Here is a 25337-nt window from a genome sequence, read left to right on the forward strand (position 1 = left end):
ACCAACCTCCTTGCTGGCTTATGATGAAAAGGGCTCAGTAGACTGTAACCCTGGCTCTAGAGAGAGAAGGGCTACGTGGAGGATCACAGAGAGCCACTGAGGCTAGCATAGACCGCCTAGAAGCGCAGGACCTACGGGGACAAGGTCAGAGCTCTGCCACACACTATAATTAACACATCAAAATATTAGAACTGCTTGTATTTATTTTACACCCCCCCCCCAAAGTACCAAGACCAACATCTTAAAAATGAATGCCTGAAGTAGGGTTCCTAATCCATAGTTAGGCACCTGAAAAGTGGCCTGGATTTTCAAAAGTGAAGAGTACCCTGCTGCTCCCATTGAATTCAAAGGCAGAGTTTGGCTGAGGAGGTTTAATGTGGCAGACTCCTTTTGCCAACATTTTTACAAATAAAAGGGTCTGGCTTTTAAAATCTTATCTGAGTCTTACAGTACATAAACTTAACATTCACTGAATCAAAACAGTAAGGTTAAATAAACTGAAAACCTCTTTTTCTTCCAACCCCCCCTCTCTTTTTTTTTTTAACCATTTCTCATGTCATGAGATCAGGTGACTCACTAAAATCTGATTATAAAGTATTACGAAATCCCTTACTTGATGATGTATATAAACTCCCGAGTGTAAGGCAGAAATTCTGTGGTGAAGTAAAGCGCAGACCTCATCCCAGAATTAGCTACTACAGGCACCACCAATTTATTTTTGGAGACAAGATCCTGCAGTTAGAAGAACATGGCAAGTCTGAACTGGCGTTATCAAGGCAACAATGGTAAGAATAACTTGCCTTAATAGCAAACTAATTGAACTGACCAAGATGAGATCATTATTATTATTATTATTATTATTTTTTGATAAAAGGTGACACAAATCAGTGATCAAACCATATAGAATGATATATTTCTTGCTATTTTAAAGAGGTCTAATCTATTATTTTTATAGCTATACAAGAAGAAAACACCACAATTCAATATTAAAATATAAAACCTAAAGTAGCAATTAAGAATTAAATGAGACATAAATTTGTCTGTCTAGGACCCGACCAGTGGCACAAATTATACCCTATTGCCAATGGAAACTATCAGTCCCCTATTGACATTAAAACCAAGGATGTCAAAAAAGATCCAGCTCTGGGGCATCTCCAGATCTCCTGGAATTTGAGCACCTGCAAAGAGATTGTCAACGTTGGACACTCCTTCCACGTGAACTTTGAGGACAAGGATAACCGATCAGGTTAGTGAGCAGAGTTTTTTTTGTTTGTTTGATTTTAAACTTTTTTTTTCTGACCCTTGACTAGAAACAAAGGCAAATGGACTTTCAGCAGCACAAATACCAATTCAAATGTGCTCACTGATTTAGCATGCTATACCATGTGATGATATAACTTTACACTCCATGCAAGATCTGAAATATGTCATTTTAAAATGAGGATTTGTTGGCAAGTGATCCATTGTTACAAGCAAATTTAAAATTGGCCATATTTACTGGACATTTCCAGGTAGTAAAATATCCACAATCATGACTGTTTTCTGGTGGGTTTCCTACCAACAATTCTCTACTCAGATATGAGTTACGGATTTAGCTTTGCTTTAAAAAGGGACTGTGAGGCACTGTTTGCTGCTTCTGATTTGCAAATACTACTACTATCTCCTGCATGAATCTTCAGACAAGTCATTCTTAGTGTGATGGTTAAGCAAATGCAGACCCTATCTGCCAGTAGGACTGAATACACCTTTCAATGTTAGAAATTTATGTATCATTGATGGTGGCCTACAACATCACTAACAAGAACATCTAAGCTTAGCTGTAAAATATTATGGGAAAAACTAATATACTAGACTCAGAATATCTTGTACACATTACTGGTTTTTCTTCTTGCACAGAAGGGCAATTTTAAGATCTAGTATTGTGTCCTCTAGTGGTGGATTCTCTCCTGCCCTAGGAAGGGAATGAACTTAGTGATCTAACAAGTAGTTTCCATCTGTCACTCTTGGAATCCTAATCTTGTATCTAACAAACGGCTGCTACTGTATGTTTTCCTGTCTTTTGTTTCCTCGTTTAAGTAACTAATAGTCTCTGGTCATGTTGAGTTGACATAAATTTTAGGGCTGAATTTGACAGGCATGCTGATTTACTGTAACTAAGCCATAATACGTACATATCAAGATTTTTATTTCGAAGAGCTTCTATGCACACTTATTTTTTTTAATTTACAAATGAAAATTACATGTTAAAATAGACTAATAGATCTAATATTATAATTGTCTACATGTAGTTAGGGAAGTTTGGGGATGTTATGATGCCTGTGCTGGTCTCTTAACTTGATTTTAACAAGTTATTTCATTTCTGTGCAGTGGTGACCGGTGGACCTCTGACTGGAAACTACAGGCTGCATCAGTTTCACTTTCACTGGGGCCAGGCTGATGATCATGGCTCTGAACACACTGTGGATGGAGCAAAATATGCCTCAGAGGTAGTCAATGAAACAAAAGTAAAGGTCCCATTTTCAAAGCTTGAGTCATAAATGTCCCCCTCAAAAAGGATATGCACATGTAAATCCTCATGCAACATCTGTATCTATGTTTACTGCTTGGATAGTTGCATCTGTTTGCATAAGCCACAACCTGCTCTGCCTGTGCAAAGGGGATTTTGCAGGATAAAGTTAGGACTTGAAGCCAACATTTTCAAACTTGGTTGCCCGAATTTACTTCACCTAAATCCATATTTAAGTACCAAAAGAGGGCCCAGTGCTTCAAACGTGTGCACTCTTGTGAGCAGTCCTATTGGCATTAATGGAGCTAACTACTCACATGCGTAACCCTTTATAGAATCAGAAGCTTGCTGCTTTGCAGAGGGCCTGATCACCCCTAGCCACCATTGAAGACAGTAGAAGTTGAAGATATTCAGCACCTTGTAGTATCAATGCTTGTTGCTGGAATGTAACTTTCTGTTGCTTAAGGAGAATAGCAATGAGAGGGCAAAGCTGGAAGAAAATAATGGAAGGAAAGGTTGTTAACTGAGACTCACTTTTCAAGAAATGAAAGCCACTCCTGAACTGACTGCTTTTGTTTGCTTTTCATTATCAACATACCAAGAACAATTTAGTCAATGTTATTTTTGGCTAATCTTTTAGATTTTAGACCATTATTACATGTGAATCTAATGAGATGGACTGGCGTATTTGTCTGTAATTTAGGCAGTGCCTCTCAACCAACAGGCTCTTCCTATTAGGAAATTTTCCACCGTTGATGGTGCTAGAGCTATCTAATTTATGCAGCCAAGATATGAAAGGGGCCTCCCTTTAGAACGGCTTCCTGCTATAATTAGATAGTGAACTTGGACTGCGTTTGAACAACACTGGAAAAAAAAATATGTATTACAGATCAGTTTGCATCAGCCACTTAAAATAGTCTTAAAAAATGAAGCTGTTGCAGTTGAAAGACTTCCATTTAGCTTAAAAAACATAGCTGGGAAAATCTTTCCCGTTTTTACTTCTTTAAACCACAGTCTTTAAAAATTGTGTGCACTGCATGATGATTTCTGCAATGTGCCCCTGCTTTTAGTGATCTTCCACTGCCATTTTAATAAGCTGTACCGCTTTTGGTGATCTATTGATGGAAAATTCTATACCAATAAAACTAGATTAGACTGCTAAAATTACATAGTTGCTAACTTGAGGAACTTCCAAATGTTTCTAAATATTAATAATTTCTAAAATTTCAGGTGAATTAAGAACCTCAGCATATGATTTCCAGGACTTCCAGATTTCTAAATATATTGTCATCATGTGTAAGGTGTAATACTCAATAATAAGATACAATAGGCAAAAACGTTAGTGTTAAACAAAAGTACCATGCCCTTTTACAGCTGATATGTAAAGGAAAAGCCACTGAAATATCTACTTCTAGTATGTACTGTCCTCTAGCTATGCCTGCTCATATCACAGGCATAGGGCCTGTAACTGTTAATCACACCACTAACTCTATTGCAATCAATAGGATACTCCTCTGAGTAAGAACCTCCTGTATGACTAAGGGTTGCATCCCAGAAAGTAGTATTTCCAAGAATAAAATTTAAAGAAAAATAGTAATAATGGCATCCTCAGCAGATAGCTAGAGGCTGGGTTAGAAAACTACTCTTTCTATTTGGGGGGGGGGGGGTACATATATTTATATACCCACTATATTTTACAGGAAAAGCCTGTAGCTCTGCATCCTTCCATTTAAGGTCACAAGCCTTTAGTTAAAAGCATATGAGCAAAGTGAAGTCAGTGGTGCTCCATGATGGAGCAGTAGTTCATGTGCACACTGCCAATTGCAGGATCAAGCCCTAAGAATGTAGCTTTGGTTTGTCTCTAATGTTGTTGGCTTTAGTAACTGTTTCTCTGTCAATTGCTTTTTAGCTTCACCTGGTTCACTGGAATTCAGACAAATATTCAAGTTTTGCTGAGGCTTCAGATAAGCCTGATGGTTTGTCAATCATTGCTGTTTTTCTGAAGGTCAGTTACACAAGATAGTGAAACCCTTTTTTTACCTCTTTTTGTTTCCCCTTTTACAAATTGTTTTATTTATTATCCTATCCACAAACCAGAATCCATTCAGTAAAGGAGACTAGACAAAGCAACATTATCTGTATTTAGATACACATCTCTGTTGACTTGTCTTAGATTTCAGTAGTCTGATTGATTTTTTCAACCTCAAATAGTGAAATGGTCAAGTCCTTATTAAACTCCTTTTTATCATGATACCTCTGTAGGATACAAAACAACTTTATATTGCTGAATCTTTGAATGGATTGTCTCTGGTTTTATATGTCAAAATGTTTGGCCTACTCCCAATTAATTACTATTGTTTTACTTTAGTTATAAATATCTGACAATAGTTTTTATTGTAAAGTTACACAAGACACACCTAAATTATTGCAGTATATGTTGTTGTTGTTTTCCAAAATGTTCTCTTCCAGAGCATGGGAAGACATTGTTGTATTCAAGTGTGTGGCTCAAATTGAACGGAACTAATTCACACAGTTAATCTGAAAAAATAACTGAGCCAATGTTGTATTATGCTTGTCAGATACACTATTAATTAGAGTCTAGATTCTGACACAGTTACTCACGTTGAGTAGTAGCTTATTCTACCAAGTAGCTCCACTCATTTCATTGGCACTACTTGGGGAGTAAAGTATTTTACTCCACACAAATAAAGGTGTCAATCTGATTTTATGAATGATTTGCTTAGCTCTAAATCTTAGCTACTTTATAGTGGGGTTGTGAGGCCAAACTAATTTATATTTCTAAACCATATTCAGATCTTGGAGTAGAAGGTTCAATGTTAATATAAATTAATTGTTATGTTTATGATTCAACAGTTTTCTCACTGTTTCTATTTGCAGGTTGGTCCCCCTAATGAACATGTGCAGGACATTGTGAAGGCATTAGGTTCGATAAAGACTAAGGTAAACATCACTGCATGCTCACAATACTTTAGAGTAGGGAATTGATTTAGAATCTAGTGAGTTCACTCTTGAAATTCTCAGTTGTGCTCCTTACCTTATGCCAGTTTGAAATGTGATGAGATTGCATTGCATAGCAGTTCCATCTCTATACTTGTTATAGAAATCCAGGGTTCAAGCTGCTCATGTAGGGGCAATATTGAACGTCCAGCTTAAATTGCCTTTCTGAGTCTAGAAGTAGATATACACATGACCTTTATAAAAGTACAAATGAATAATTTATAGTCTTAATGCTCAGCACTTAAGCTGCCAAGGGCCTCCTGTAAAATGATAAGAGCTCTCAATTCCCATTAATTTAAGTTATTTTAAGTATCTATCTATCCATCCATCCACAGTTTATCTTTAGCACTTTTCACCATATATCCAACTACTGACTGGACTTAGTTTTGCCTCATTTCTACACCCTACCACATATATACATGCTGTCCAAATGTTCAAGTAAAACAGGTTATGAATTTCATATGATGTATTTAAGATATAGGATGCATTTCCCACACAGTATTTACAAAGGGTTATGGGTTTATCCTGGGAGGAATTCAGCAGTCAGGTCCTAAGCAAAGCACGTAAGCATTTGAGTAGTCCTGTTAAATTCAACAAGAATAAAACATTAAATATGTGCTTAAGTGCTGGATCAGGATCAGTATTCAGCACCTTGCAGGTTTGAGCCCATAGGAAAACACCTGTATTTTTAAAACAAACCCTACTTCATTCCAGTGCATAAAATCTCCATTCTTATTCTCATCTTTTATATAAACAATATCTGACTGATGTATACTCTCACTATCAGTCTCATTAAATGAAACACTTTTTCCACAGGGTAAAAAAGCTCCATTTACTAATTTTGACCCATCAACTTTACTTCCTGGATCCTTGGATTACTGGACCTATCCTGGTTCTCTGACTCATCCTCCCCTTTTTGAAAGTGTCACCTGGATTATCTATAAGGAACCAACTACTATCAGTTCAGAGCAGGTATAGTACCACAAAAAAACCCAAGACTTTTCTTCACAGAGAAACTGGAGAATTGTATAATATTGTGCACTATGATTTATTTATTTATTTTTCTCATTTTCAACATATAAGATAAGAAAAAACCTTAAGGTATTTTTCACTTTCTTACATTTTTATGCCATTAAACTGTTGTCACCTATCATTCTAGAGGTGGCTGCATGTCAGTATGAATGAAGTCCTTTCTGTGTAAGTTTCACATATGATTTTTGTAAAGATCTTTTGAGATGAAAAACACTGAGATCACTTATTAATAATCCCCTAATAAATGGTAAGGGATCTTGACACCTAGGCCATTTTAATGTACACTTGATAGAAGCTTGGTACAAACAATTTTGGCTAAAAAGCAGTTTTGTAAACCAAACTTGAATTAAACAAGGAAGTTTATCTTAAAGGCACTCTTCTGAGTTTTAACTAATAATTACCAACATTTTAAAAGTAAAACTTTAAAAGATGTTTGCCACATTGCGGGGGGGGGGGGGGGGGGCAAGGGCAGTAGGGGAATTCACAGAAAGTTGTTGTCTTTATCAAACTGATTTATTACACAGATGCATCAATGTCATCACTGTATTTGATAGATTTTTGTACTTGCCAGTGACAAAGGTGATAAAATGCAATAAGTGGTCAGATCATTCAAATAGTCATCTAAAAGTATAGCTCCGGATTCATCACTGTGTTACTCAGATTTAATGCTGTCACAATTCCACTGATTGCAGTGGACTCTTTATTTCCATTTGTCGAGGGTTGTTTTAATGATGAGATTTTGGATTAAGAGCATGAACAAAAAATACTAACTATAGAACCAGCCTAAGAAAGATTGCTTCTGCTTTTTAATATATGGTATTTAAATTGGATGCTATGTCCCTTTTCCCCTCATTTAGCTGGCCCAATTCCGCAGCCTCATATTGACCAATCATCGGCTTCCCCAGCCATTGAAGGGCAGACAAGTGAGAACCTAATTCCAGGTAATTAAGAATTAGTCAAAGTGAAAATATTTTCTCAAAACCAATATATTTAAACAAAAGGCCAATAACAATTCACAAAATATTTTAAAAAGTGAATCTCTGGTTAAGATACAATGCTCATATCCTGCCATATGCTATTGCCATTGATTGTAATGTATTTACTGAAATGAATCTGTTTCTTGTGCATTGTGAAGCAAATGCATTTTAATGTGTGGCTTTTACCTTAAGTATTTTAAAATGTTTGGAATCTTTTTACTAAATTTATTAAATAACCTAGATATTGTGGTGATAAATAGCAAAATAAATCCTTTGAATAAAATAAGTCAGTGTTCATGCTTAGCTAACTAATCAAAGATTTCATTTAACTATAGTAAATATGTGTTAATTTTTGCAAAGGAATCACTTCTGTTAATGCAACTTTAGCTATCAGTTGTCTGCACAATAAAAATTAATATTTGTCCTTTTTGCCTGGTAGGTGCTTTATTTTATTTGATATTATAAAAGTATTTTGAAACTGAATAGTACTGTAAAAGTGCTAAATATTGCTATTTTCAAGGGAAAACATGTCGTTTGTTTCATTTACTTTCACTTGTCTTATTAGCACAACATGGAAACAAAGGTAGTCAATGAGATAAAGAGCTCTCCTTCATACTGTAAATATCTAAGTTTAAGTGTAGATTTAAGTCACATGCTTCTCAGGCTAGTTGAGACTAAATTCATCACAAAGGCCAGATTTTGCTACTTTTACACAAGTACTTTACCCTGCAAACAGCCCCTGTGGAGTCAGTAAAACTACTGCAGTAAGACACTGCTCCGCGATAGTAAAGGTAGCAACATGTGGCCCAAACATAGGGTTACCATACGTCCGGATTTTCCCGGACATGTCCGGCTTTTGGGGGTTCAAATCCCCGTCCGGGGGGAAATCCCCAAAAGCCGGGCATGTCCGGGAAAATCGGGAGGGAGGGATGGAGGGCTCGGGCGGGGCCTCTTTGGCCGGGCCGGTGCGGGGCCGGGCCGGGGGCGCGGGGCCGGGGGCATGGTGCCGGGCCAGGCGCGGGGCCGGGCGGGGAGCCGGGGGCGCGGTGCCGGGCCGGGAGCCGGGCGGTGCGCCGGGCCGTGGGCCGGGGTAGCGGGGGGGTGCGCGGGGCCGCGAGCCGGGCCGGGGTAGCGGGGGGGTGCGCGGGGCCGCGAGCCGGGGTAGCGGGGGGGGTGCGCCGGGCCGCGGGGCCGGGCGGGGAGCCGGTCCGGGGTAGCGGGGGGGTGCGCCGGGCCGCGGGGCCGGGCGGGGAGCCGGTCCGGGGTAGCGGGGGGGTGCGCCGGGCCGCGGGGCGGGGAGCCGGGGGTGCGCCGGGGCCGGGCCGCTGGGGGGTGCGCGGGGCCGGGAGCCGGTCCGGGATAGCGGGGGGGTGCGCTGGGCCGCCGAGGGCCGGCAGTGCTGGGCGGGCTGGGGGTGGTCGGCCGGGGCTGGGGATTCTGGGTGGGAGTTTAGGTGAGGGAGTTTAGGTGAGGGCTCTGGGGGCTGGGACAGAGGTTGGGGTGTGGGAGTGGGTGAGGGGTGCAGGTTTCAGAAGAATTTGGGTGCCAGGTGCAGGCTCTGGGAGGAAGTGTGGGTGCAGGAGGGGGTTTGGGTGCAGGGAGTGGGCTCTGGGCTGGGGCAGAGAGTTGGGATGTGGGAGGGGGTGAGGGCGCTGGGAGGGAGTTTGGGTGCCAGCTCTAGGCTGGGGCTTGGGATACAGGGAGGGGTCAGGCTCTGGCCAGGCAGCGTTTACCTTGGGCAGCTCCTGAAAGCAACCCGCACATCACTCTAACAGCAGCTCCCAGTTGGGGGGACCAGAGGGGTCGCCACACGCTGCCCATGCCCACAGGCCCTGATGCTCAAAACAACAAGAAGGAGCATTGCCTGTGGACAGGCACCTAGCTACAAAAATGTTACCCTTCAACTTAGACCTTAGGAGATAAGAACTGCCCTTTTCCAACAGTCATAAAACAAAAAGCATGTCTGCCTCCCCATAACAAACCCCTTTTCCACCAAACCTAATAATAGCAGTAGCCTGATACAGAAAACATATCTAAAATCAATAATCCTCTTGAGACGTAGATGTTTATACTCATCAGCAACATTCTTCATGCTTTTGTCCTGCAAGAAAACACATGATTAACTGGCATGCAGTCAGATCGTTCTATGACCTTCATTAGCAGTACCAAATGCTACTAACTGCTGTAAATGAAACAGATTATGGAGCTTAGTATTCTGGCTACAAACCTGAATAAACAACAACAAAGTGGCTTAGTGAGTGTTATTGAAACCACACTGTGTCACTGCCTCAGCGAAACAACTATTTAATTCAATAAACAGCTGTGAACTGCACATAGATCAGAGATGAAGGTAAATTTCTTATTTTATTTTCAGCATGGGTGCTGCAGTAAGAGATCTTCCATTGACTGTTCCTGTCTGAACTAAGGAAGTAGCTCTGCTGTTCGGTTACTTTGTCATTCACCAACAACTTCAACATCACCCTAGCTAGACCTGACCTCCAAGAACAATGTTCACTTGACCTTAAGACCAGAAAGGCTCTTCCTCTAAGCTTTCTTTTGTCATATGAATTCTATGTCTTCTGAGAAAAAGAAAGCACTGCTAGCTCTGTTCTCAACCTGCATGTCAAACACTATAGCATATAATGCCCTCCATTTCTATCTACAATTTTTTTTCAGTCAAAGGTCATTTTAGCTTACCCCTCTTCAATTCTCCCAAAATAAATCTGCTTGTTTAACAGAATAAATGAGACTGGAAAGGCCATTATATTAACTGTATTACCTACCTGATCCTTTTGGGAAGGGATTGTACTCATGATCCTAAAACAACTTTGTGGTGTTTATTATATTTTATAAATGCACACAGGGATTGTGCTGGGTGTACATTTTAGAAAACCAAAAATCCAGTAAATAACCCTAATTACCATCCATTTTCCTGAAATAAACATGACTACCTTCTTAAACACTCAATGTGGATTGGAGCCATGGAGTTTGCACCTGGATTTGGATCACAATTTAAACTTTCCCAAAATGTGGGTGTATTTGGATTTGTAATTCAGGCTCGTGGTAGAGAGATGCCCAAGCTGTAAAGTTTGGATATATATCTAGATCCTGCAACTGGATCCATGTGGGTGAACCTTTACATCAATATAGAGTTCTATGGAAGTCACAGATGCTCTACATAAGTGTAAAGGTCCACTCAGAGGGATCCAGTTACAGTCTGGGGACCTCTGTGTGTCTATATGTGGTGATAAGCAGGGGACAAATTCAAGCCACTGTTCACTTCAGGCCCATTTCTAACATAAATCACAGTATCCTGTCTTTTCTTGTTTTTATTCTTCTGGAGGGGGACATGAATAAGTGTTCGCATCACACTCCCAGTCAGTAACTGGCCTGAGCCAGGAAAGCTAATAATCCAACCAGTGGACCAAATTCAGTGATGAATCCTGGTCATGTGCTGCCTGAGGCACACTGTGCATACACTAAGAAGAAGATTCTTCCGGTGAATTCTTCCAAAAGAAAACTGATGGAAAATACCAAATGGGACTACATATGAAAACCAAAGGAACTAGTGATGACAACCAAAAATGACACAGAAAAATTCTTATAGCACATGGTCTCATAAAATGTAAAGCAAACTAAATCAGCTTGATAATGTAATCCACCTGGCAATTGGCAGACCACTCTGTCTCAATACCTCAATCACCAGTGACATAGCAATCTGTTATCTTTACAGTAAAGGAAGAAAGCAATGTACAGAAACCAGGGATCATATTCTGAGACATAAAATTAACATAATAAGATGTATAAAGATATATTTTACAGTCATATAATATACAACCCGAAGACTGCTGATACTTAAAGGAGAGTAAAAACACATTAAGCATGGATTACAAGGTAGGTATCATTATTCAACCTCTCATTTGAATCCCAACATAAGATTTACTTCTATTGTGGTGTCTATGCATTATTAGCTAATCAAGATTAGGTAAAGAGATGGTTGGGGAGAGTATGCATAAACAACATGTATTATTACATAAGAACGGCAATACTGGGTCAGACCAAAGGTCCATCTAGCCCAGTATCCTGTCTTCCGACAGTGGCCAATGCCAGGTGCCCCAGAGGGAATGAACAGAACAGGAATCATCATGTGATCCATCCCCTGTATGAAAAGACATGAAATGATCAAGACATATGCCAGTCATCTCCTTCACCACTTTACTTGTATGTTGCACCCTTTTCCTGACACAATGTCTTTGTCTGTCTTTTTGCCCCAAAGATCTTACAATCCAAAGACTGTTTCTTCTAATACAGGGGTGGGCAACGTTCGGCAGGCAGCTCACCAGGGTAAGCACCCTGGTGGGCCGGGCCAGTTTTATTTACCTGCTGACACGGCAGGTTCGGCCGATCGCGGCCTCCACTCGCCGCGGTTCGCCGTCCCGGGCCAATGGGGGCGGCGGGAAGCAGCGCGGGCGAGCGATGTGCTGGCCGCGGCTTCTCGCCGCCCCCATTGGCCCGGGACGGCGAACCGCAGCCAGTGGGGGCCACGATCGGCCGAACCTGCCGTGTCAGCAGGTAAATAAAGCTGGCCCGGCCCTCCAGGGTGCTTACCCTGGCGAGCCGCGTGCCGAACGTTGCCGACCCCTGTTCTAATATATCTGTACTGTGCCTCACACACTGTGGATGTTAATGTGATATAAGTAATAATAATTCATAAAATGCATATTTTTACTTAGCACCTCTGTTTGGATCAAATTAAATTTAATAAAATTATGTGATTTCTGAGGTTAGACATCTTGGATGCAGGATACAGGCTGCATTTTGATGTGAAGCAAAAATCACAAGGCAGGGCTAATTATTATTATTCCTAGATTTTTAAACCAGAAGAGACCATTAGATCATCTAGTATGAGCTCCTATATAACACAGGACTTAGAATTTCATCCAGATATTCTTGTATTGAGCCCAGTAACTAGTGTTTGACTAAGGATATCTTCCTGAAAGGTACCAGTCTTGATCTGAAGACTTCAACAGATTCTACCACTTCCCTTGATAGTTTTTTTTCAATGATTAAATCAAAACCAGTGAGGTTTGAACTCACAACCCCAGTTTACAAGACCAGTATTCTAACCCCCTGTATTTATTATTTTTTTCACATTAAGAACCTAGATAACACTGATGCAAAAGAGACTCAGTGAGCCATGTTTGGACCCTGCAGAGAAGAGCTCCTAACACAGAACTGTGTGACATGGTACAGCTGATCTTAAGGAGAATGATTCAGAAAGAGGTGTCACTTTACACATTATTCAATTCTTTCTGCCGGACTATTACCACTCAAAAAACAGTATCATTCACTGATTTGTGACCAGCCTCTCCGCCCTCTCTCCCTCCGCCCTCATGGTCCTTTTGCAGTCCTTTAAATGAGTACCAGATAATGGCAAACACTTTAAAGCACAAACTAGATAGTACCACAAGGTTCACTGTGGTAACGGTAGTCAAATGTATTAAAAGAATAAATCCACTGGACAAATAAATCTCAATGCTTTAGTTTATGTCACCACAATATACGATGACTGTCTTTTTTAGAGACTATCAGTTACAACACTCAATCTGCCAAAGGAATACGGTTCCTGTTCAGCAAAGTGTTAAAGAGATCACCCCACTGGCAACAAAAGGCCTGATCCTGCAAGGTGCTTAGTGTCCTAAGTTCCCACTGACTTCAGTGAAAGTTCACGATACTCAATACCTGGCAGGATTGGGCCTAAAGAGAACAAGCTCCCAACCCAGCGACTGGGTCTCACATTGCAAGCATGTCTAGACAATCCATAACCTAACAACATTTCAGAATGCTAATGACGGCTGGAGATCAGTGACAGCAGCAGCACTTTCTGGTCTTGTATCCTAAAACAAAAGCTTTCGTAACTGCTAAACTATCTACACCTGACTCTTTTTACGCCTATTAGATTCACTTCCTATTCTGTCTGGAAAGCATTGCTGTCTTCACTAATAGTATAACAAGTATAAAATAAATAATAAAAAAATACTACAAAAGGCACAATGACAGGCTGCCAATATTTTAACAAACAACACCTATGACAATGTCCTCCCTTGGCTTGTGATAAGACCCTTTCACTACAGTCAAGTTTGCTTCCAGAGGAGAGGGCGGCAGGGCTGGAGATTTCCCTTTAAAACAATAATGCTTTCTTAAAATCATAAGGAGGCAACACAACAGGGCAAACAAGACTTTGTTCAGTGTCCTGGGCTGGAACTTTTTAGAAATGATTCCTGAAAAATGTCTAAGGTGAGTTTCACTAGCGGCGGCACAAGGAGCAATAAATTACACCTCTGTGGGCCAGCAAAGCCGCTTGCACCTTAAGGAGGGATTCATCCTGAGAAAGAGCAGACAGTGTGACCACTGCTGTCCTTCCTCTGAATTTTCAGCTGAGAGAGAAAAGCTTTCCATAATAATCAGGCTCCACTGGCATCCTTCTCATGGAAAATGAATCAGCTCATTCTCCAACTGCCCTGGCCAGGCTGATTGACGGGAGCATGCTCTCTGTCTCTGATTCTATTTGCTTTGACAAGTAGCCGAACTTTACACCAGCAGGCAGGGAATAGAGTTTATTTCCTAATTATCTTAAGGAGCCATATTGGGCTGAATTATCTACTTCTTCTGCAAGAGGATCAGATTTGATGGCTCAATTATATCTTCGATTTGAAGGAAAAGTATGCAGGAGAAACTCCATCACACCTGGAACAGAGTCGCTCTCCTTATATTATTAAGGGTGACGGGTTCCCCTTTGTGGTTACTATTACCTTATGATCTTTACAAGGCTGCCAGATAATGTCAAATTGGGTCAGTTTCCACTACATCACCCAGGGCAAAGCTTGCAACTTGGATTCCTGTGTCACTTGGCCCAGGGAAAGAAAGGCTAAGGGGAGGGGCTCCAGCCTGCTTTAGATATTTATTGTGACAGAAAGACTTGCCAACCCGCACAAATTGTTTCCTATTTCTCTCATTGTATCCTGCCTGGCCTCCTAGTTTTACTGGTAGGACTGCTGCCAGACCTATCCTCCCATCGCTTTGTGATGGTCCTGCCCCCATGCATTTGCTACAAGCACATTCTCTCTTCAGGTGACATTTTAACTCATTTGGGCATATCTGATTTATAAAAGGAGACGGGAGATCAGATGTCTGGCTCAGGAAGTCACAATCCCTGAAGATCTAGTTCTAGAAGGATCCCTGGAACACCAGTCCCAAGAGCCTGCAGCAGGGCGGAGCCAGTTGCCAAAGCAATATGGCTTAGATTGGAAGAGATGGGTCAACATAGTTATATTATATAATACAGATTATTATTTATACCTTGGCCACAGGCGTCACACACTTAGCATCTATATAGCTCTTTTAATTTGTAGGTCTTAAAGCACAAAGGTGGGTATGTATCATTAGTCTAACTTTACAGATGGGAAAACTAAGGCATGAGAGGCTAAGCTAACATTCTCAAACCTCAGAGGGGTAGCCGTGTTAGTCTGAATCTGTAAAAAGCAACAGAGGGTCCTGTGGCACCTTTGAGACTAACAGAAGTACTGGGAGCATAAGCTTTCGTGGGTAAGAACCTCACTTCTTCAGATGCAAGAATTCTTGCATCTGAAGAAGTGAGGTTCTTACCCACGAAAGCTTATGCTCCCAGTACTTCTGTTAGTCTCAAAGGTGCCACAGGACTCTCTGTTGCTATTCTCAAACCTGGGCGCCTAGCAGTAGGCTCCTAAATCTATATTTAGTCATTTATAGAGAAATGGCTTTGATCCCAGAAATGGTGAGCACCTGCAGCTACTAGTGATTTCAATGAGAAATATAGAGCTGTGTTCTTATGGAAGTCAGGCCTCTTCTATTTATATGCCTAAATACAGATTCAGGAGCTTAACTTTGGGCACCTAGGTTTGAAAATGTTGGCTCTAAGTGACTTGGCCAAGGCCACAAAGTCAGTTGCAAAGCTCGGAAGAGAGCCTAGTCTCGCAGCTCTGTGTTCATTTCACTCAGACTATAGCTGCCAGCTCATTTGCATCAGCTATCACACTGTCCTGGGCCAACTTATAAAATCATACTAGTTAGAGATGGACTTTTTTCTATCTACCTGTTAATGCAGACTTGTTCATAGCAATATATGGTGAAATCCACACTAAGGGCCGCACCTTTGTTATTTCTTGTTAAAGACAGATTTAAGTAATGAATTCAATATTTCGCATCACTTTCTGTCATTTTTTACTCACAATGTGTAATATCTTACTCCTCAATAGTCCCACTGATGTCAATTTAACTAAATTCAGGTACTATTAAGGTTGGCAGTGTCACAGTTTCAGGATAACTGCACTTATATTTCCCACCTCCATGGTCTGCTCCAGGACCTCACAGTCAGGTCTTCAGCCATCACCTGTCTCTGGGCAGGGACCCTTGTCCCACTCCCTACTGACCAGGTGGTCTTAAATCTGCACAGCCCCCTGTCACACACTGTGATGTCCCCAACAAGCCAGTCTGCCTATTGGCCAGCACCTATACTTTGCTTTCCCACTGAAGGCTATGAACAGTGTATTGCCAGAAGTTACGTATTCCCCCACAGCTCTTTCTAAGCAAGCACATTTATTCCTAAGCATTACAGAGAATGCATATTAAAAAACAATAAACAGATTTAAAACACACATTAAACATACCTGAAGTCAACTTATGAGGCCCTAGTTGGCCAAAGTTCTTCCAACTCTTCTGCAAGGGTTGGAGCATGGACAGAAGTTACAAGTGTAACTCTGAAGTAATTCCCCTGAAGTCCATGGAACTGCTGTGATTTTACATCATTGTAACGGTATGCAGAATTTGGCCCTAGATTTCTAATTTCTCCCAATTTTTCTTTCTTGAATTCTAACTTTGTGTTATTATTAATACAATCCCTTTCTAGGGGCTATACTGGACCATCGGTTTTTAACAAGAACTCTCCACTAGTTTCTCTGGGCACTTCCACTAAAAAATGGATGGTAGGCTGTGGCTTTGTGTAACCTCTGAAAATGCAATAGAAAATGGCACCCACAAGGATATAAAACTGAGGAATTTTTTTAATCATATAAAATTTTATTTTATTTTATTTTATTTTAGTGGCTTTTGTGTTTTGGTTGAATAGGTTTGGCTTGTGCCCACCCTGGCTCTGCCAAAGGCAAAAGGCATAATCTCTCTGTCGATAACAAATATTATTTAGTTAATGTTTGGACAATGCTTTATAAACTAGAGCAGTATAAGAGTGTTAAGTACTTGTAACGAGTACAGAAAATCTTCCTGACACTTGAACAGCTGTGCATTAAAGTCCTGATCCAATGCCCAGTGAAAGTGATGGAAAGATTACCGCTGACTCCAAAGAACACTGAATAAGTTATAACAAAGAGACCAAATCCAGTACACATGTATAAATAAATAGGAGCGTGGGCCATTGTTATTTCAATCAAAAGAATTTGAGGCAATTACATTTTCCTTCTTCCATAAGCCCATCCATAAATAACATTGGAGAGAAAGATTCTGTTTTTAACAGTAGTCAGTTTAGCAGAGACTGAATACTGACGCATTTTCAGCCTTTGGGGAGTTTGTTCATCATCTGTTATAGATATCCCTGCAATAGAAGCCTTCACAATGCGTACATCATTCTGATGCAACACCCACCCATCAGGCAACAGAGAACACTGAGGCACGCTAATGAGACTTCTGTATTTTTTTAAACAATATCAGATATGTGAAGTGCACATACTGGAGTGAAATATGTATACTGGAGTGCTTTTCAGTCCTGATATCACAATTGTTCCTACCCTGCAATTAGACGTCCATGTTGCAAAGCCAGATTGGTTCCTAATTATTCTAGTGTAGAGCTTTGTTGAATGTAGGCTCTGGCCATATTATGCCCTCAATACTCACATGCAGCTGACACAAAAAGTGAAATCCTGGCCCCCACTAAAGTCAATGGTAAAACTCCCACTGACTTCAGTTGGGTCTGAATTTTACCCTAAGAGTCTAATAAACATTCAGGTCTCAAACTTAGCTCTTTCCTATTCAGACACACAGGTGTTTATATAATCAGCCCTATCAGGTCCACTGTTGAGAGGAAAAACCTTCACCAGTCATATTTGACTACTGGTTTAAAAGTGAGCTGCAGTTTTTTAATTGTAATGAGAGTGTAATGCTCTGAAAAAATCCCAGGCTTAAATGCCTGTATTTCTCTATTTACCCGGGGGGGGGGGGTGGGGGGGGGGGAGAAGCATGACAAATAGAGTGAGGTGCTATGCTGTGTACAAATACATTTGCCTATCTTTCATAAGCATTCAGTTCACATTTCAGTTAATAGAGGTGGACAGTTTGCTTTCAAAAAAGGAGTCGTGTGAACCGGTGAAGATTTTTCTTTTCAGCAATTTACATCTGACAGTCCCACTTACACAGAATATCCTGTTTGGATCAAGAGTTGGAGACCTGAATATCTCCGTCAGATTCTTTGGGCCAGATCCTCAGTCAGTGTACATGGGTGTTCTGTTGACGTCAATGGAGCTACATGGCTTTACAGCAGCTGAAGATATGATCCCTTGTGTCAGCTGCATGTGGGTATTGGAAGCGCAATATGGCCCATCGCCTACTTTCCAAAATTTTCTACACTACAATAACCAGGAAATAATCCAGCTTTGCAACATGGACATCTAATTACAGGGCGGGAGCACTCATGATATCAGGACTGAACAGTGCTCCAGTATGTACTCCACACATATTTGATACCGTAAACAGTACAGAGAGACGTCTCGTGTTCTCTGCTGATTGCAAAGGGTGTGTTGTATCATGCCTCTGCTAACCTGGATAAAATTTTAAACAAAATCTCCTCCTCCTTCTCCTGCTCAATTAGCTCCTGAAAGATCCTCGTCTTGCCACTTATAACTGTGAAACCTGATTGAAGAGGTCTGTTGCCGGCACAGGGGCCCAAGGACAGCAACAGTGAGGTTCGTTGCCCGGAGTGCTTCACGCCAATAAACATACCGGGGTGGAGAAACAATCAAAGTTTATTTGAGATCTCAAAGTGGTGCAAGGAGACAGGCAAGTCTCAAATCGAGCACACCAGCAAAAACAGTTTCTCTCTTCTTTATACATTTTACAACTAAGCCCTCCCCCTGTCCCCCTTCCTACCACCTCTCCCACTCCCCCTCCCCTCTCTACCGAAGGCATGTTTATACATTTAAGCAACTAAATCATTCTAGGGCTATAAATCTAGCTTGTTAGTAACTTCTCTCTAAACAGTTATTTGGTCCTGTTTACCCTTAGTTTATTACCCCTTCCCCAGCTAGAAACATGCAAACCTCATCATTATTGTTTGGTACCTGAAATGAGCAAGGTCGTAATTGCTAACTAGCTATTTACACATTCCAATTCCTGTCCTTGGCTGTTAAGGTCGATCAGAGGTAAACATGGAAGGACAGAGTTAAAACATGGAAGAACTCTGGCTCAGACAGGGATAGTAACCCCAACAGGTCTGCACAGATGTAAGTGTAACCCACACACCTCCTGGGTTTGGTGTTCTGTACCATTTAGTGGCACCGAGACCATTTAGAGAGAGAGAGAGTTAAATGAGTCTGCTCTACAGCTTAGCTAACAGCCAGTTGGCTTTTAGCTCACGCAGTAGAGGTTCATGCACTAAACTCCAAATATCCCAGGTTCGATCCCATCCAACAATGACCAGAGTCTGCCAGTGTTACATAAGCAAGGTGTCGGGGCATGAAGTTGCATGGTTAAATGTGGAGAACATAGCTCACTTGGGTCTAAGAAAACAACACACTTTGAGCACAATAAACAAGTTTTACATCATTTGAAATTCATGGATTTCCACTGAGTTATTTCTGACTTACACGCTGATGTAACTGAGAGGAGAATGGGATCCTTTGTATGCTTTCAAAGGGCCTGATTCTGCCACCCTTCCTTATTTTGAACATTACCTTACTCCATGAGAAGTCCCACTGTAGCCAATGGAGCTACACTTTTGTAAGAGGAGAACCAGATCCAGAATCTGAAAACATTTCTTTCACTTACTTGTCAATACTGGAGTTCAGGATTTTATGTCTCCTTTTGTGCTCTGATTTTGTTGTTTGAGGTTTTGCAACTCAACTGTTGCAGAGGAAACATGAAACCCTGAGTTCAGGATTGCAGTTAATGCTGTCAAACCTGTAACTGCAAGTCAAGAACACACACAAATGTTATTGTTAAGTTTACTAATCATATTCCAGTGTTTTATGGTGTTGGATATACACTGCTTCCTGCTGGCTGAGATGATAACAACTTGTGAATCCTGATGAAGTAGGATTGCACCTCTTTTATCATGAGACAGAGGCAGATGGTAGGTTTATTTAAATGAAACCTCCATCCTCAATTTTGCTAATTCTCTCCACAAACACATGCATCACCCTGGATGCATTACTTACTCTCTTCCACCTTCAGCTGCAATGATATCCAAGCTCAAGCAAAATGCGTGGCATAAGCATGTGGCAGGTGGAGAAGACGTGTGCATGCTGAATCTAGGGTCTTGCAGACGTGCGCCCCAGCTGAATGACTTTGTAGGCCCCCCCCCAGATGTGTCTGAATCATTTATCTAGGGTCTTTATGTGTTTGTGTGTGTGCGCACATTTATTGCAACTGCAAATTGGGAATTTGCATTTGCAAAAGGCTAGTCAGGGGTCTAAATGGGCAATTGTGTTGGGAAACTGTTGATACTAATTGCTCATGTAAAGTAAGTGAGCAGTTGCATGTGCATTCTGTACAAAGAATCACCCAAAATGCAGCCCATCAAACCTGCACATATATTCTTCTAATAATCTGAGATCTCATTCATTCCTTTCTTTTTAAAAGGTCTTGCAGTTCACTTTTAAGAAAGGAAATAAGCCATAAGCACTGGCACATCCTTAGATCATTTTACACTCCCCCCCACCCCCACCCCTATGGCTTAAACTTAATGTGGTACATATGTTTCCCCAGCTATTAAGTTAAGAGTCTGACACTGACCGCCGCTTGTTTGCAGTGACACCTACTGGTAGAAACAGGCTGCAAAGACTAAGAGCTGCCAGTTCTATTCACCACATTACCTATTGTTTTTCTTCCTTCTCCATGGCAACTCCTGTCAAGCACTTGTGCCCAGTAGAAGTCTCTCATTCACTGAGTTAATATAAAGCTATTCATTACGCTTTTTTGCAGATTCATTACCCTCCTAATCATGGAAAAGCATGATGATCCCTGCCACTACAAGAATATGCATGGAGTGATCACAAAATCTTGTTCTATTGGTAATAATAATTTTGAATACCTGAAAATATGCTAGCCACTTCTCACAAACAAGTAGACATGGTCCCTCCCCTGTAGAATTTACAATCTCCATTGTCATAACCTTGGGTTTCCTACAAGCCTGTCTTGGATACCTGCAGCCACCACACCAACCTTCTCACTTGGAAATTTTACCTCAGGGCCCTTTTCCCTCTGTTCCCTCTTACAAGGACCCTGGCCTTAGGAGCAGAGCTCCCTGATCTGTATGGTCAGTGTTTTTCAAAGGCCGGTGCAGAAATCACCCTTCACAACAGCTCCACTGCAGATTGAATTAACAAACTTGTAATTTGTTATTTTCCATTAAAATCTATGAATTAATTCCGGTACTGATCTGAAAGTGCCCCCAAAGGTCTTATTTCATACCCCAGTTCAGGCTTCCTTTCCATAAGCCACAGAGTCCAGTGTTCTCTTAATCTGGTCTCCACACTACCCTCTCAGCAGCCCAGGCCATCATCATCCCTGATGGAACAGTCTCAGGAGTCTGAGAGACCTTTCCTGGCAACTTCCATAAGCCCAGACCAAACCACCTACAGCTAGCAATTCTCCACACTCTTTCCACTGCTGGCTTTTGAACCAACATTCCGGAGTGGCTCATAGCAACCCAATGGGCCTCACAGAGTCTATAGGTTTCAAACCACTATCTGACCTCTACTCGTATATTTTACCTCCCACATAGCTCACACCTAAAATAATATAAACACAACACATACCCCAACATTCTCCACACTGCCTGGCTAATAAATCTTATGAATTCTAACACAACCATCATTATAGTATCCAGGAACCAAAACCTACCCTGGGACTGAGGCCCATACCATCAGAGGTCAGGCAATGGGATACAATTTCAGTTCAATTTTATAGTACTTTATTGGCCTGACAAACTATACAAATGTTGTCAGTGTATGAATACCAAACAGAAAAGTTCAATTATTTGCTTTGCCTTGCTAATGAGAATACTATCTACTATTCAAAGACTAACAATTAATAATAAGTACCAATTACACAACATGCAACCATTGCCTACTAATCAAATCAAAATAACTGGACAACAGAAATGAGCCTTTTGGTCAAAGTACAGCAATTTAAAACAGTATCATTTTCATAAATTACGTGTTTTCTGACTGGCTTAACCACAAAACAAATTTGTTCCACAATCCAACCAATCCCAGTAAAATGAGTAATTGTGACTGTAGTGTATTAATGCAGATCAGAAAAACAAACATGTTCTTGAATTATCTGTTTCTTCTATTGGTATTTTAATCAACAGGTAAAGTGGAAAGGAAGTCACAGCTATATAATGCTATCAGGGAATAAATAGCTCTCATTTTGAAAACAAATGCCTCTGCTTCACCAATCAGTGTTACCAGTAAGTTGGCTGCCTCCTCTTTGCATTGGCTTTGATCCAGCAGTGAGAGAGGATGACTTTGATCCCATGTCCGAGTGCACCTACATCATTCCAGCCTAAAGGTTTATTTATTCATCTATCCATTCAGTCTAACTGCAATAGAGTAGTATTCAAACAAGGACTCAATATCCGACAGCAGGCATCCATGCAGACTACCCTAGCCTTTGGTTCTATTCTTACCAAGGCCCCATGTATTCTGTGCCAAGCTGGATCTAAATTATGCAGGAAGATCCTGGGTTTCTGCAGGGAACTGGTGCAATATACTGGAAATTCTACAAGTATCAGGGGGTAGCCGTGTTAGTCTGTATCTACAAAAACAACAAAGAGTCTGGTGGCACCTTAAAGACTAACAGATTTATTTGGGCATAAGCTTTCGTGAGTAAAAACCTCACTTCTTCGGATGCATCTAAGGTGCCACCAGACTCTTTGTTGTTTTTGGAAATTCTACAGTAGCTTTATTTGAATATTTTAATGGAGTGTTTTGATTAATTAAATATGATACTGAATAATCAACTTATTTCAATAACCCTGGTATTACTTTGACATTTAACTATCCAACTGGGGAGGCAGTTTAGGATTGTGGGATGCAGCAGTATATTTGTTGGCTATTTCTGCTAAAATGATCAGCAGTGAAATAGTTAATTGAGTTGTCATTTACATTATCATCTTTAGGTTTCAGAGTCAACATCCACTGAGAGGAATAAGGCAGTTCACATCTCCCAGAGCTATTGTCTCAATCTCTCTGCAGAGTCAGGAACACAGTACTCCATTGGTTTACATGTGTTTCCTGTTTTTAAGGTTTTCTTCACAGTCATGAGGCCTAGAAGCATTTTTTAAAATGAACGCTTACATACTAAGGCAAGGGATGGATCCGAGCACATTTGTGGTCATGGAATCATAGAATACATAGAGACTTCTCTATGCTAGGTGCTGTACAAACACAGAACAAAAAGATGGTCTCTACCCCCAAACAGCTTACAATCGAAGTATAAGGAAACAGACAACAGATAGAGACGGACCGACAGAGAATTACAAGGAAACAATGAGACAATATTGGCCAGCATGATAGGCAGTGGTATCAGTGCACCAGTAGCCCAACCGTTGTCAAGTTTTTTTTGTAGGGATCAGAGCAAAGGTGAGTTTTGAGGAGCATTTTGCAGGGGGATAATGAGTTAGTTTCATGTATGTTTGTGGTGAGCTCCTCCCAAACGTGAGGGCAGCATCGGAGAAATCACAAAGGTGCTTGTTTGAAAATTAATGAGTAGACAACAGAGGCTGGCATTGAGCCAATTGGAGCAAGTGAGAGATGATAGGCAGGGTGGGAATAGGCCATGAAAGGGCAGCTTATGTTTGATGAGCTGGAGAAGGGGAAGACAATGGAAGCATACAAAGGCAGAGGTGACATGGCCAAAGTGATGGCTAAGAACATGATCTTTGCAGCAGCATTGCAAAAGGATATGAATGGGGCAAGACTGCATTTGTCAAGGCCAGAGAGAAGGATTTTACCACAATAGAGACGTAAGATGATCAGAGCTTGGATGAGTTTTAGCTGAGTGGATGGATAAGGAAGGCTGGAGACGTTATGCAGAAAGAATCAACAAGATTTAGACCTAGCCTGGAGGTGAGGATCTAGAGAGATGTCCAAGTTGAAGATGATGCTCAGGGTATGGGCCTGATTTACAGGCAGGATGGTGGTGTTGTCTTCAGTGATAGAGAAAGGAGATGTGGGGGAGGAGGTTGGGGGGTGGATTGGGGCTGCAGAGGTTGCTGGGTCCTGGTGACAGACCCCATGGTATAGGAACAGTCCAACACCCAGGCACTGGCAGGGGGCAGCTCCCAGCCTGTGGGGCCCCAGTTAATGGAAAGCACAGAACCCCTGCCCTGCACGAAGCCACCTGGGCTGCAACCGCTGATCCCCCTCACACAAGGGACAGTGGGTTCCTTTCCACCGGACAGAATGGGAGTCTCCTTACCTTGGCCCCTGAACCCCCAGCCTGGCCCTGCCTCACACCATGCCCACCACCCACTGCCAGTTCCCAGCATGGCTTCCTGTATTCCACATCCCCAGTCCATCCCAGATTGCACACTCTGCCCAGCCACTCGCACCCCCAATCCCTCCCAGCCTGTACCATTTGCCCAGCCACCCGCACTCCACACCCCTATCTCCGCTTGTGATTTCCACTTGTCCCTCTGTAACCCCTGCACCTTTCTGGATGCACTCTTCACTGTCGGACTTGCAGCATTTGCAGTGGTAGCACCTTCAGAGCCTGGACATAGTGGAGTTGAAGTGGCAGCCAGGGCCGACATGGAGCTGGGTGGGTTGCTGCATTTGTGGCCAAAAACCCTGCAGCACTCGCAGTGCCACTAGGAGTAGCTCTGAGTTGCTCAGCGATGAGTCATGGCCATGGCAGTGAACTTACCTTTGCTGGGGGTGGGGAGTAGTAGCATTTCCCCAGCAGCCCAGGTGAGGGCTGCTTCCTGCTCCTTGGAGCACTGGCTGGTGACTGATCTCTTCCTCAGGCAGTACTGCCAGCATTATCCCTTGCCACTGCCACTGCCACTCTGGGCAACTGCCTAGTCTGCCTATAACTAGAGCAGCCTCTGCTCATCCCTCTGCCCCTTTACCAAACTACGGTTCTATTTTAGAACTTCATCCTGCACTTTTCGTAGATTCATAGATTCCAAGGCCAGAAGGGACAATTTTGATCATCTAGCCTGGCCTCTTCTACAACACAGGCCACAGAACTTCTCCAAAATAATTCATAGAGCAGATCTATTACAAAAATATCTACTCTTGGTTTAAAACTTGCCAATGATGGAGAATCCACCTCGCTCTTCATACATTGTTCCATTGGTTAATGCCTGCTTTCTCTGTGGGTAAAGGCTGCAGGATCTGACCCAGAGAAAGTGATCTGCTTGATTGGGTCATTTAGACAGAGCCTCTTAAAGGGCTGTGGGAAGATGCATTACCCCTGGAGGAGCATTGAGAAACATTCTGCTGGAGTGGGCATGCTCCTGGGCTGCCATCTAA

The 25337-nt window shown here is 41.8% G+C and overlaps 1 protein-coding gene across 1 annotated transcript; it reads left to right on the top strand.

Annotated features, from left to right (window-relative positions):
• Window positions 1–646: 646 nt before the first annotated feature.
• CA1 (carbonic anhydrase 1) lies at window positions 647–7957 on the top strand. The gene is made up of 7 exons (XM_054018974.1): window positions 647–785; window positions 1049–1246; window positions 2368–2486; window positions 4416–4511; window positions 5405–5467; window positions 6341–6496; window positions 7414–7957. The coding sequence occupies exons 1-7, from the start codon at window positions 749–751 to the stop codon at window positions 7489–7491; spliced, it is 747 nt and encodes a 248-aa protein (XP_053874949.1). The 5' UTR covers window positions 647–748; the 3' UTR covers window positions 7492–7957.
• Window positions 7958–25337: the final 17380 nt, after the last annotated feature.

Source organism: Malaclemys terrapin, chromosome 2 (assembly GCF_027887155.1).
Source record: "Malaclemys terrapin pileata isolate rMalTer1 chromosome 2, rMalTer1.hap1, whole genome shotgun sequence".
Lineage (NCBI taxonomy): Eukaryota > Metazoa > Chordata > Testudines > Emydidae > Malaclemys > Malaclemys terrapin.